Genomic DNA, 14859 nt, shown 5'->3' on the forward strand with positions numbered 1-14859 from the left:
TTTTCTAACCTTGGGTCTTGTCTATACTGGGCAAAAGTACTCCATGTCTGCCCTATATTTCCAGCCCCCAATTACATTTATTAATAGGTCAGTTGTTTATATTTAACATCAGATGCAAGTTTCCGTGTGCTCGCTCGCTCGCTCTCCCCGTGTATGTGCTTGCTGTGTGTGTGCTTAGGCAGGTCCTCTCAATCCTGCTAGTTTAGCATAGGTGAAGTCCAAGATTTGACCTCCAGCATCAAATAAAAAATATGCATATGTACATACGGATACATATCTATATATACAGACCTATCACACCTATAATCCCAGCACTGAGGAGACAAAGGCTGAACGTGTCAGAAGTGCAGGGTCAGTCTCTGCTACTCAGTTAGAGGCCAGCCAGGCATACATGAGATCTTGTCTCTAAAAACATAATTTACTCAGTTATTCATAGAATTTAACTTCTAGAGAGGTACAAAACAATGTAAGCATAAGACAAAAGGGTAAATGGTAGAGAAATATTTATGTTCCAATTTATAGATTCTATTTGAGCTTTGGCATTAATCACTGAATATGTTTGGGTTTTTAAGTTCTAAGTTTTGATTTGCTTGCATGGTTGCTAAAGGCACTAGTGGTTTTTCTCTTTGATAATTCCCTGCCACTTCATGTTATTTTTTGTTTTTATTGAAACTTAACTTTTGGCATCTTTATTTGTTTTATTACTTATTTATCTTGAGACAGTGTCTCTGTAGCCTTGGCTAGCCTGAAGTCCATTACATAAACATAAAGCAGAATAGCTGTCAACTCATAGAGATCTGCCCTCTGCTCCTGCCTCTCAAATGATAGCATTACATTGTGCATCAGTATACACAGCTGTATTTATTACTTTGCTGTAACCGTCTAGTAGCCACGGGAAGACTGTGTTTACCTGAAAGGGAGGCTGGAATTAAGGTAGTGGGGTGAGAGAAAAATGGAGCCAAGATAAAAGTTCTGACCAAGGCTCAAAGTTTAATTTTCAGTTCTGCGTTTAATAGGTAAAGACCCATCCTTAGGTTCATCTGGGTTCTTGTTTCAAAACCAGCTTCAGCCAGCAGGCAGTGTTGTTTCTGAGGAATGCTGTGGATGTGGGAAACAGGAGACTTCCACCTGGTCAGAAGACTCCACCCCAGGTGGGCTAGGCAGCTGTGGCAAACAAGGTCTGATCAGTCTGCTCAAGGCCGGGAGGAGGGTGCACTTTGTGGTGTTTGTGTGTGCAGGAGCATCATTGTGCTGGTGCACATGCTGTGTGGATGCACATGAATATGGATGCCACGTGTCCACCTCAGATGTCCTTTTTCATAAGCCTTCCACCTTTTTGTTTTTAAAACAGGGTCTCTCAGTGGGATCTGGGGCTCACTGAGTAGGCTCTGCTGCGTGGTCAGCCCATGAGCCACAGGGAGGGATTCTCCTGCTCCCTTCCCCAGCACTGGGATTACAAGTTGCCCCATGCCCCCCTTTTTCCCATGGTTTGACTGAACTCAGGGGCTCATGTTTACGTGACGGTGCACTGCCTGCTGGAGCTCCCTGCCCAGCCCAACCTTCGACATCATTTCCTGTCTTTTCCCGTTTGTAGACAAAGCTCCTGCTCAGAACCTGTAACTATTCAGTCTTGCATTTTTCCAACTCTTTAGCCATAGTCCCCTCCAGTTCTAACTTTCTAATTATTGTCTTGAGCTGCTCTGTTTTCTGAATCCCCCTGGCCTCATGAGCTCATTCCCTGGAGCTGCTCCTTCCTTACACTCCCTTGATGGTGGATGTTCTCAAGTCTCATGACTCATTATGTGTGTGCTAGTGACTGTCTCGTGGACGTGTCCGCTGTGGTGTTTCCTAGGCCAGCCGTCTCAAAACCATCGCCATCAGAATTGAGATCCTAGTAGCTTGGCACAGCGGCTTTTCTTCTTTTGTCTTTACAGTAAGTGTGTGGTAACTCTGTTCTGACCCTTGGCTCTCAGGTCTGCCTTCAGGATGTAACCAACACTGTACTTGATAGCGCCCATTCTGCCTCCTCCCTATTCACCATCTCGTATCCAGGCTATTATAATAGGGTTGGTTTGTTTGAGTCAGGACCTAAACTCTATGTACCCTTGGCTGGTCTAGAACTCACTGTGTACAACAGGCTGACCTCAGATTCACACAGATCTGCCTGCCTCAGCCTCCAAGTGGTGGGATCACAGGTGAGTGTCACCATGCCCTGCTTACATGTTCTTAATTCTCTCCCGGTTATTTCCCTGTCGCTCTGTTTTCATAACACAATTAATTGGCTTGGACAAGTAAGAGTTTGCTTTTGGCTTCTTTTCACCTAAAACTTTTCAGGGGTTTTCTGTTTGAAGCATACTAGAAGGTCCTTGTTCTGACCCATGAGTCCTATGCTCCGGCTGTAACTGTCTACTTCTGGTCTCCAAATCTCACCCGGCTTCTGAACTTCACTCCAGTTGCAGGAGTCAGCAATAAATACATCCCATTGGCTCCTGACTCAGATTGTTCACAGTTCCCTCTCTACATTTGCAATATCAAAAACCCAATTGATTATATTGGTGGGTGGGAGGTGGAGCCTTTGGCTGCGCAGCCTTGTCCTGCTGGCTTCGCTCTACATTTTGTGGACACTTTCACCTTCTCAGCGGTTCCATCCTCTGTTGTCCCGTGTGTAGCAACTATGACTGTTTTACTTGGGCATCTTGTGTCAGTCTGAAGGCGAGGGTGCTTGGAGGCGGGCCCTCTGTCCGCTGGATCCCCAGCACCAGGTCAGTGCTCTCCCTCCTCCCTGCCACGCGTTAGCACCATTCTCTAGCCCCTGCGGCTTATAGTCACCAGTGGTCATGGTTTTCTCATTACAGAAGGCAGCCATCTAAGAACATTTCTAGTTTTTTTTTTCATAGAACCACTTTGAAAAAGAAAGTCCAGAGGTTTGTCTGAATGTGAAGTACGTTTTATGTCTTTGTAGAATATTTTTGGAAGACTGTTGTTTCTTTCTTAGGGTGTTGCAGATCAAACCCCAGTCCTCGTGCACACTAGGCAAGTGCTCCAGCACTAAACTGCACTTTAGCCTGTCTCTGTGGTCTCCCTGTGTGCCTAGGCTGGCTTCAAACTCACGGTCTAGCTCAGGCTAGCTATGAACATTATGGTCCTCTGCCTCACCCACTGTGCCCGAGCCCTCAAATCTTCTTTAATCTGCACGTTCAGTGTCCACCAGCATTCTTCCCACCTCCTGCTGCTGCCTCTGCCGCTCCCGTCATGTCCTCTTTGCCTGCTGTTTGGCCTCTGGAGTCTTACGGGTCTCATATACCACATTCACTTCCTAGGATGGCACCATAATTATTTTCTAAAATTCAGCAAACCAGGAGTAAGCAGCCCAGGCTTGCAGTCTCAGCATTCTAGAAACAGAGTTCCAGCCAGTCATGGCTACATAGCAGCATATTTAAGGCCATCCTGGATACATGATATCTCAATACAAGCGAGGTCCAGTAGGATGGCCCAGCAGATAAAGCTGCAAGTTAGATGATCTGAGGTCAGTTCCCTGGGACTCCCCCCATCACATACACCACATACCGTGGAAGAAGAGAACTAACTTCAAGTTGTCCTCAGACTTCAACATGTATGCTGTGGCATGTATGCGTGTACACACATACACAAAATAAGTAAATATGTAATTTAAAAATAAATCAGACTACATTATGACATTTCCTCAGTTGAAAGCTTTGGTGTAGGGCTAAAGAGATGGCTCGGCAGTTAGAAATGCTTGCTGCCCTTGCGGAAGACCTGAGTTGAGTTTCCGGATCCCGGCCGGCGGGGTCAGGCAGACCACAGGCACCTGCAGCTCTAGCTCCAGGGCACCTGCTGCCCTCTTCTGGGAGCCACACAGATGTGGGCACATGTACACACATATATGCCTTTACATTTACTGTCACACTCCTCTCCATGACTTCTGCAGGCATTTCTCTCTTAACAGGATATTTAAGACTTTTCACAAAAGACTCATTTCCAGCAGACTTCACATGCCTCCTCCATGCTTCTCAGGACACTCATACAGCAGGCTCGCCTCCAGCACTCATGCGGCACCTGTGGTCCCGAGACCAACCGTATGATTAACATAGAGTAAATAAGCCTTAAACCCAATAGCTGACTCCCACAAATTACCTTTTTATTTCCCCAGAGGGTGCAATGGCATGTTTCCCTTCTACATCCTACAAATAAATATGGGTATGGGGGTATGGGGGTTCAGTGGTAGAGGGCTTGCTTTTCCCTTCTCCTGCCCTCCCCTGTGAGCCACTTTTCCCTTACCCATTTTGCCCTATGAGGTGATGGGATGTTTAACTTTCATAGATAAAGAAACCAAGATCAAATAGCCATGAGATGGTCCCTGCTCTTAAAAAGTTAATGGCTTAGGTAAGCCATTTCTTTAATTGAGAAATGCTATGATATTTTGAAGAGGCAGCAGGACAGTAGCAGAAGCAATGGGATTGTTACAGGAGAGAGGGAGGTAGAGAGTAAATGAGAGGTTGGTTGTTGTGCTGGGCAGGGTGGATAGGAGGAGTGTGGAAGGACTCCTTCCAGGACTTCTTGCCAGAGAAATACTGAATTGGTGTTACATCATACATTTGGAAGGCTTAAAAAAACAACAAACAAAAAACCACCCTACCCCCAGCCCTACACTGCTCCTGAATCAGATGGTGTGACAGGCCTCAGAGTCTGTGCTATAGGTCACAGGTCTTCCTGATGTGCAGCCAGGCGAGAAGAAGGAATGAAGTAACTAGGAAAGATAATGCTGGAGAAAGTAGAGATTAGAGGCACAAGGCCAAGTCACCCCAACAAAGGTCAGGTCAGTGTCCTCGAAGCTGGATAGCCTTAGTCACTGGGTGGGTCAACAGAGATGTTTGGGTTTCTGCTGTTTTAGGCATGACAACACATACTTGTCTGGGAGTTAGGGAACGGGAAATCCGGAATTTGAGGCCAGCCTAGGCTACCCTGGAGACTTGAGGGAAATGGATAATGGATAGACCCTGTGTAAGAAGAAAGTTCAAGTCAGATGACTGAGCTGATTAAGGCACTTACCCACCCAGGCTTATGTTCAGTCCCTGGAATTCACACAGTGAAAAGAAAACAGATCCTAAAAGTTATCCTGTGACCTTCACATGTGTTACTCCGCAGAAATTAAAGAGTAAATGTAATAAAAATGTTAGCTCCCCACAACCTTTAGAGTAACAAAGGGAGCAAGAGCCGTGTGCTGTGGGGGTTGGGTGTGGCTGGGTGGTGTGCTGCCTGTCTATAATGGAAAGGTCCTGGGTTCAACACCCAGCGTCCAAAGCACAGGAGAAACGGTGTCAGTAAAGCCTACAGTTTGGTGACCCCTGCCCCACTGTTAGCTGTTGCTCAGAAAGTGACTGAGCTTAGAACTGAAACGGCATTCCCATCTGCCTCCCCTTCACTGACCTGGAACTCTAGATGACGCTGCCCTAAGACTCAGAAATCCACCTGCCTCTATGACCTGAGTCCTGGATTAAAGGCATGTGCCACCATGCCTACTATTGGGTATTCTTTAAAATTCTTGTAGAGTTATTTATTTATGCTTTGCCTACATGCATGTCTGTGGTGCCTGTGGTGGTCAGAAGAGAGCGTTGGGCCCCTGGAGATAGATGTACAGTTAGAAGCTACGGCTGTGGGTGTTGAGCTGAACCGGGTCCTCGCTCTGCAAGAGTATCAGGTGTTCTTAATCCCGAGTCATGTCTCCAGCCCTCCATTAGCTATTCTTGATCCAGCTTCTTTAGCTCTCAGCAGATCTATGCATTTGTGGTTTCCTGAGTCCATGGTCCTTGCAAATCAGTGCAGAACTGTTGAATGTGTGTAGACTATTGAGTGTCACAGTGATTAAGTGTCCCTAACTGCTCCCAAACTCTCAGGATTCTGTTAACACAAATTATTAACTTACTACACTGGACTGGACAAGTGCCTCTGTGGTTAAGGGTGTATACTGTTTATTCTTACAGAGGACCAGAGTTCCATTTCCAGCACCCATTTCAGATGGTTCACAGTTTGCCTGTTACTACAGCTCTGGAAAGCTGACTCCTTTGGCCTTTACAGGCACCCATATACGCATGCTCATATCCATACAGAGACATACACACACATAATAAAAAAAAAACTGTAAAGTACTATTAGACAAGTCAAAGTCTTTTTAAAGTTTGGTTTGTGACTACCAGAAGTTACCTTGTAGATTTTGTCGCTTGAAAGAGGGAAATTGAAATGTACTAGTTGACAGCTGTACTTAAATTAGCAGTGATTTTCTTAGTGTGCTTTTTAAAGCTGGTACTTAAACATTGGAATTGGTTTTTAGGTTATCTCGCAGTGTCACAGTCAGGATGCAGTTTTACTACAGATGCTCTTTCTGTTCATCCTTAGTGCCAGGACCCTCCAATGACAGTGGCATCAGCATCACTGTGATCCTGATGGCCTGGGTGGCGATCGCCGTGCTCCTCTTCCTACTGAGGCCTCCTAACCTGAGAGGTTCCAGCCTTCCTGGGAAGCCCTCCAGTCCTCACAGTGTAAGAGTTTCTACTGATCCTTTGCGGGGGTGGGAGGTGTTTGCTTTGACTGAAATACAGAAATTATCAAGAGGAAGACTCAGTTCTTAGACTGAGTCCTTTCAGTGTAGTCATAATAAAATTTTCAGTCCCCAGTTGTCTTCTATGGAGATGAACATAAAAAAATTAACAAAAAACAGAGCTAGATGTGGCTCATATCTGTAATCCCTGCACTTGGGAGGGTGTGCCGGGGGATTGCCACAAGTTCTAGGCCACCTTGTACTACAAAGTGAGATCTTGGAACAAGGAAGGGATATGGGTATCTTTAAAATTACACAGCATCCAGAAAAAAAAAAAAAGTTGGGCTGGAGAGATGACTCAGCAGTTAGGAGTACTGACTGCTCTTCCAGAGACCCTGGGTTTAATTCCTAGTACCCACATGGTGGCTCACAACGGTCTGTAGCTCTAGTTCTGGAGAATCTGACACCCTCCCACAGGCATACATGCGGGCAAAACATGTACATAAAATAAAAATAAAAATGATTAAGAAAAAAAGTTTGAGACTAGGAACGTGTAGTGATAGGTAGGATAAAGCCTTTATGTCTGGCTTTAAATAAAGCATTGCTGTGCTGTGAGGGGTGTCCATCAGCAGGGATGTGGCTTAGTCCGCAACTTGCTCGCCTGCATGTATGAAGCCCTGCCTTGACTCCTCAGCACTGGGAAGGTGGAGTAGGACATCAAAAATTCAAGGTCACCCTTTGCTACATAGCAAGTTAGAGCCTAGCTTGCTTTCCTATGGGAAACCCTGTCCCAAAAAACCTTTTACTTCATGATGAAACCACATGTTCGAACACCAAACTACCCTATTAAATCCGTTACTCAGGCTTCACAATTTGTGGCCTAATGTTGTTAATGTTAGACTTTATAAGTAATTCTTCATATTAGAGGAAAGCAGACATAACATCGAGCAGTGACCTGCACCATGGGGCTTTTAGGAGGAGAGAGCATAGACATGCCTGTGCTGAGCTGCTAGGAATGGCTTCATCAGCACACACAGGTTCTCATTTGCATTTCAAGGCTAGCCTACTCTACACAGTGAGACTCCATCTGTCCTGGAAGAAAAGGAGAGAAGGCTTTAGTGCACTTTAGTCTTTTCTTGGAAAGAGGAATGTGCATAAAAAACTTGCAAACAAAGTATTTCTTTCTTAGCTTTTCCCTGTGCCTTACATTCTGTGTACACCTTTATTATTTTTGTGTCAGGGAGCAATTTCCCCAATGTTTAGAGAAAGAAATCCAATTTAACCTGACTTAGAAACCATTACAAGCCATTACCTTATTGGTCCTAGAAACAATAGTCTCTGTGTCCTAAGCAAGGAACAGGGGAAAAAAAAAAACCAAACCACAATAAAAAGGCTGCTCACCTTACAGAGCACTCCAGCTAAGTAAATAAAGCCTTCCTGGCAATCCTAAAAGTGCCATCCCTCCCTCCCTCCCTCCCTCCCTCCCTCCCTCCCTCCGTCCGTCCTTTGAGATAAAGTCTCACTATATGACCCAGCTAGCCTTGAACTCATTTTGTAGCTCGTTAGCCTCAAACTCTTGACCCTCGTCTCTCAGCCCTTGTAGTTTGGCATCTTTTCTTTTAGCTCAGATGCTTGCTGTTGCAAGTGACAAAAAACAGTGTAAAGCTGATTAAGTATGTGGATTTACTGTTTTACACACCAGAAATTCAGTTGGGTTCAGTGCCAAGACAGTTCAACAGTACGAAGCAGACTGTGCTCATACGGTAACTGCAGTGCATAGGCTCCCCAGCCAATGCCCGTGTCTCAAAAAAGAAGAAAGTTAACAGTGCTATTGTGAACCCAGGGTCTGGGCGCAGTTGGTAAAGTACTTGACCAGGGTGCACAACCTCTGAGATACATGAAACAAATACATACATAACATTCATACATACATATCCATTCTAAATACATACATGAATGCATGCATAGCCAGTTTCTTTCCTCTTACTTCAGACTGCAGTGTAAGGTGGCTTCCCTTACAGGGGTTGGTTGGTTGCCACAAGCACTGGAATCACTTTCTGGTAGACATTCCACAGTGAGAAACAGAAGTCTCTACTTGTGAGTATACTGCACTCAGGCAATCACATCATCAGAAGGATTGACACTACCTCAAGGTGGCCAGGATAATCCCATTACTGTTGCAGCTTCCTTCCATACCACAGGCACGAAAGGGGCAAACCCTGCTAAGCCACAGTGTTTACCTTATGTTCCCCATGTAAAATAAAGACAGCAAGTATAGATTCAGTGCGACGTGGGAGGGACAGGTGTGATGCTCATGGGATGTGTTAAAGTCACTTAACCGTTCTTTTTTAACACCAGGGCCAGGACCCGCCAGCCCCTCCCGTGGACTAATGTCCTGGTGTGGGAAGCAGCGATGGTTTCACACCCTGCACGACCGAGCGACTGAAGACAACCAGGCACTAACTGTCTCCTTTTCCATCTGCAGTTTGGATGGTATTGTTTTCATGAGCTTCTAGAAATTTCACTTGCCAACTGCCTTTTGCTTCCTGTGTTGCCACAGTTCTTATTTACAGTTTACCTGAGTAAATGATTCTATTGAAAAGTTGAGGCTCCGTTGGTCCGCCTGAGCCTAAACATTCCACTCGTTCTCCCTGGAACCCTGGCCGTGGCAGCTGCGGTGGTTTCTGGCCCAACAAAAGGAAAATTGAGATTTCTGCATTTAAGTATTTTAAGTGGTTTTGATAGATTTTAATTCTTTTCGTAAGGTATTTATTTGGGGTTGTCTAGTATGAGTGACAGAGCCACGCTGTAGTTACTTTACTGTGGCAATTTATCTGTGGGTGGCAGTTTTCTGTAGTCCTTGGGACGGTGACTCTTTAGAGCATTTTCCTTACCATCTCCAGCTGGCTTATATGGCTAGAATAGGAAAATCGAATTGGTTATTTACTGATTTTTTTTTAATTCCCATTAAAATTTTCTGATGTTAAGAATACTTTAAATAAACATGATTGGTTAATATAGTGGTTGATTTAGAATCCGTCGCGTGTCATTGAGAGCCACTGGTATGCTAGCCTTACTCAAGTGAGCGCCTCTTCAACAAGATTCACTTCCGTTCTGACACTTCCCTGTTAAAGTCATCTGTATGTGGGGCTGACATTTTAATACCCATGATTTAGTTTCATACCTTTTAAAATTTTTTTTTTAAAAATGAGTCTTTTGTTGCCCTTCTGACTTATGAGGAGAAAAGCCTTTAATCTGAAGTCTTGGTTTATTCCAAGGAAAAGGAGGAAAATGACAAAGGAGAATATTTTTGTCACCTCTCAGCTCAGCTCTGTTTAGTAGTGGCATGCAGATGCATCGCAGTTGGAAGAGCATTGGTAACTAAGATTTCAAAGTGTTTTTAACCAGTCAGAGGTTCAAAAGCATTGACTACAGACTGCATCAAACAGGCCTCCTAGGGATCACTGCAGGGGATTTGTCAGGGCCGGAACAGATTTTGTTATCAAGGTAAGGCTGACCTCTCCTTGGTCAGTCTAGGCTGTCACTGTACAGAGCTGCTGAGAAATTATTTGTGTGAACTAAATAAACTTCTACCACACCACACCGTGGACCGCCCTGTGACCTGGTTGTGTGACATCTGCTATTCAGCATTGTTAAGGGCATCTGCCTGGTGTGGGAACCCTGGCTGCGTGCACTCTTCCTGGATCACTTGGCTTTGTGCTCAACGCTTAAAAAAACATAACCAGGCTGTGAGATGGTTAAGAGCACAGGCTGCTTTTCCAGAGGTCATGAATTGAGTTTGCAGCAACCACATGGTGGCTCGCAGTTAGCTATAGGGACCTGATGGCGGGTGGGTGTATATCCAGCCGAGCACTCATACAGTGAAGTTTTTTTTTTTTTTTTTAAAAATCTCTTAACTACGTGTGCTTATGAGGAGTGATTTAACCAGGTAAGTTAAATCCTGAACAAATGAACAACACAGAGTAAAGGATTTCTCTTTTGCTGTGGCCACCCAGAAGTCTTACCCACTTAGTAGCCTGTAGCCAGTTTAACAGAAAAACCAGCTATGGTAGCAGTCTTGATATCAGACTGGGCTACATAGTGAATTTCAGGTCAGGTTGGGTTGCCCGGGAAGACCTTGGCTCACAAAGGAAAAGAAATGGGGTGAGGGACTTAATCTGAGCAAAACTAGAATAGCCTCAGGTGGATCTAAAGCTGTAGTGTCTCTTCTCCTGCCCTCAGCCTCTGAAGGCTGCACATATGTCCCAACAGTGCTTTCTGACCTGCTGATAGCTTCACACAGTGTCTCACAAATAGCTGAGACTTCACCTCAGATTAAAATAAAAATGTCGATGGGTGGAGAGAAGGCTCAGCAGTTAAGAGCACTGAGTGCTCTTCAGAGGACCCAGGCTCATTTCCCAGCACCCACCTGGCAGCTCACAACTGGCTAACTCCAGTCTGAGGGGTTCTGACACCCTCACATAGGCAAAAGTCCAATGAGCATAAAATAAGAATAAATAAATAATTGTTTTAATGGAGAAAATATGGATACAGAACATCTAGTATTCAAGACCTGGAAAAGTAGATTCTTGTTCTAGGCATTCATTTCTACCACATACACTTACGTCTAAATATCTAGCCTTTTCTTACATAAACCCTCTCTTAAGTTAGTAACACAGCCTTGTTTTGTTTTGTTTTGTTTTAACCCAGTAAAGATTTTACTTGCTGACATAGAAGTAGCTTAGTTTTGTGTTCACCAGAAGTACACATGATCACAGTTGTACAGAAAATCCCATCCAGATGTTTTTGTGTGTGTTTTTGAAACAGGGTTTCTCTGCATAGCTCTGGCCTCAAGCTCAGAGATCCACCCACCTGCATCTGCCTCCCTGGCTGGGATTAAAGGCATATGCCACCACCACCTGGCCTGATCCAGGCCCTTTAATGCCTGTTAACAGTTGAATTTCTTTGAGAAGTACTTGGCCTTGGGTTTGGTTTTTTTACCCCTAGTCTTTGCTATTTTTTTTCCCCTTTGGTAGTTTTTTTCTATATTCCTAAAGTGATATTATCTTGCATAGAATATTATACTTAGCCCAACTACTAATTTGTTACTCTCTTCCTTAAATTTCTACATGTGGCCCTTTAATCTAGCATATTTAATACACCGTTATTTGGCTTGCAAGCATTCACTTGATCTGTAGTTACAATTCTCTTAAAATAAAGAGAAAGCTTGGGCTGGAGAGGTGGCTCGGCAGGTAAGAGCACTGACGGCTCTTCTGAAGGTCCTGAGTTCAAATCCCAGCAACCACATGGTGGCTCACAACCATCCGTAATGAAATCTGATGCCCTTTTCTGGGCTGCTGAAGACAGCTACAGTGTACTTACATATAATAAATAAATAAATCTTTTTTTTTTAAAAGGGCTTACAGTAAGTTTCAGCCATCCACGCCACCGAGAGAGCTCATTTGAGAGTCCCTTCAAACTGTTTCATACAGAATCTAGCAGTTTTGTTTTTCTCTTTTCCACATGGGACAGGTTACCATTGGGAGCGCTTATAGCAAAAGATTTTATCATGTATCTAAACACTGTTCCATGCCTAAGAACTCGTGTTTTACAGTGTACAGAGGTTCTCCAGAGTCACTATTGAGTATCACTGTCCCATGGTTCCATTTAGCATCTGTAATAGCGTTTATGGATTTACTAATAGCTTAGATTTTTACAGGTCTTGTAGAAGTCTCATTCTAAATGACAGTTTGTCTCTCTGATTTTCTACTTCAGTTTGACCAACTCACTTTAAAACGCAAAACAGCAACTTGAAGAAGGAAAATGACAAGTGGTTTAAATTTTGTCGTTGCAATAGAAAATAGGGACAGTCTTATATTTCTCAGTGAAGAATCCTGTGTATCATTACATGTCCAATGATTATTTTGTTAAAGGCAAAGGGGTCATGTGATGTACTAAATGTAATTTGCTGTTTCTCAATGTGTAAATCATGCCAAACAAATCAGCCTGTGCCATCTAGCCGTTGGTGTTAATCTTTACCAAGCGCTTGGACTGGGGTTAAGGGCTGGTACTATGCACTTTTTATTAATGAATAAATGGAAAATGTTAGTAACGCTTTGTTTTCTGTTTGGCTTTTGTGGGAAAGGATACCCTCTACTTGATAAAATGTTAATACCCTGTATTAACATTTCTAGGTACAACTGTGGCAACTCAAGATGTTCCTAAGGAATAAGGAAAATATTTAGACGATAGCTCGGGGTGAAGCCCAGCTGTTAGGGTGTCTTCATGCATGAAGCTCTGGGTCCATCCTGTCACCCACAGTTCAGAAGCCAGGCACAATGGGGACATCTATAATCCCAGCACTTGGAGGCAGAGGCAGGAGAATCGGGAATCTGAGGTCACCCTGTGCCCTAGCAGCTTGGAAACTGGACTGGGATGCAGGAGATCTTGTCAAAAACTTAAAGCAAAGCAAAAAGTATAGGGTCAGTGTTGAGAGGAAAAAGTTCTAAGAACCTCTAGGAAGTTAAACTACATTTCTCTAGTTATCTTTATCTTCTGAGAAAATGTCAGACATTCTCTGTGAGGGAGCACACACAGTAGTATTCATTTGAGCAGACTTTTGCACCCAGAGCTGTACTGCACTAAAGTCGCACAAAGCACACAAAGGTAAAAATTTGCTTTTGCTCCAACATGGAATGTGTCCAGATACAAAAGATCACAATAGCATAAGGCCTTTTGTTTCCAGGGTACTGGGACTGTTTAATCTAGACAGAGGTAGCTAAACTGGTTAGTTGAAATATTAGAGGACCTTGGTATTGGGCCAGTCCTGGGAGTTGGTTTTTTTCTGACAGAGAGTAAGACACCAACACTTTGCTGCATATCTGTGAGTCTGTGTCTTGTCATCAGAAAGTACTGGTGGCTTTCAGTTTATGCACGAGGCCTTGTCCCAGTCAGTTTGCTGTTAAACATCCTTCAAACTAAGTCCAGCAACTGGGTCCTTCTTATACCTTTAAGTTTTTCTAACTTTTATAAAATTGGGGCCAACTGGGTGACAAAGGAAATCTTGTTAGCAGCTGTTTGTAAGCATTTAAAAAGGACCTACCATGGAGAAATGATAAGATGGCTCCCTGATCCTGGTGCCAGTTTCTGTGCATGGCATGTTTTTGAGACAGTCTCAGTATGTAGCCTAGCCCATCTGGTGCTAGGGTTGTAGATAGATGCCAAGCTTAGCTAAATGTCTTAAATGGTACTAAAAGACCCAGCTGCTGGGAATGCTGGGAATGCTGAGGCAGGCGGATTGCTTGCTTACATGTACACAAAGCTTGGGATTTAATCTGCATTATTGCATAAAACTAGGCCTGGTGGATCACACCTTTAATCCCAGCACTCACAGATGAAGACAGAAAAATCAGACATTCAAAGTCGTACTTGGCTACACACAGCTAGGGTTGTGTCACCAGTAGCTTGAAGAGCTTGTGTATCAAAACATCCCACAGTGTCCATCCTGGGCTATGGTACTGGTGATACATAGATGAAGGACTCAGGAGAGCTACAGAAGTACAGGGCAGGCCCAGTTGATGAAACTCTAGGGCTCCACTTGTCAGTGTCCCTGAACTACCTTGTAAAGCTCCAGATACACTCAGACTGTTGTGGTTGGACAGTTTCACAACCCAGACAGCAGGGGAACCAGATAACAGGACATTTGAGCTCCCGCCTACTAGGGAATTCACCCTACTAGCAGAAACAGTGGCATCTTAAGTCAGTGCCTGGTGTGTAGTATCATAAATACTTGATGGGCTCCTCTGGGATCCATCTAGTACTGCAGAATTAAATGTGCCAACATTTGTAGGATCTGCATGATTTAAGAGACCAGACGAGAAAGAGGTCTTCAGTAGATTTTATTATCTTGCATCTAAAGCAAACACTTAACCCTCCTGCCTTCATGGTCCAATGTTGGAATTACCACTGTGTTGCCACTGCGTTTAAGGACACCATCTAGTACACTGGCCATACAATCTAAAGTATAAAACATCCTTGAGCTCCACTGATGTAACTAAGTCATTGAATAAAAGAAAGCAATATGGCGATACAATCTAAAGTATAAAACATCCATGAGCTCCACTGATGTAGCTAAGTCATTGAATAAAAGAAAGCAAGGTGTTAGAAAAAAAAATTTCTTCTCTAGAGCTGAGAAGCCCAAGCTAAAAGCATTCCTTCTTGACCACTAGCATTTGTACTCGTGGACTGGAGTTAGCTGATTCCGAATTCCATTGCAGTAGAACTGCTTTTAACGAGTAGTAACA

General features: G+C 43.9%; 1 protein-coding gene across 1 annotated transcript in view; it reads left to right on the top strand.

Moving 5' to 3' along the window:
* Smim14 (small integral membrane protein 14) overlaps nt 1-12668 on the top strand; it is a 49882-nt gene extending 37214 nt beyond the window's left edge. Inside the window, exons 4-5 of the mRNA XM_052199761.1 lie at nt 6415-6557; nt 8915-12668. Coding sequence (XP_052055721.1) covers nt 6415-6557; nt 8915-8947 — 176 coding nt within the window. The 3' untranslated portion in view covers nt 8948-12668. The remainder of the gene's footprint in view (nt 1-6414; nt 6558-8914) is intronic.
* The last annotated feature ends 2191 nt before the right edge of the window (nt 12669-14859 follow it).

This window comes from Apodemus sylvaticus, chromosome 11, assembly GCF_947179515.1.
Source record: "Apodemus sylvaticus chromosome 11, mApoSyl1.1, whole genome shotgun sequence".
NCBI classification, from domain to species: Eukaryota; Metazoa; Chordata; class Mammalia; order Rodentia; family Muridae; genus Apodemus; species Apodemus sylvaticus.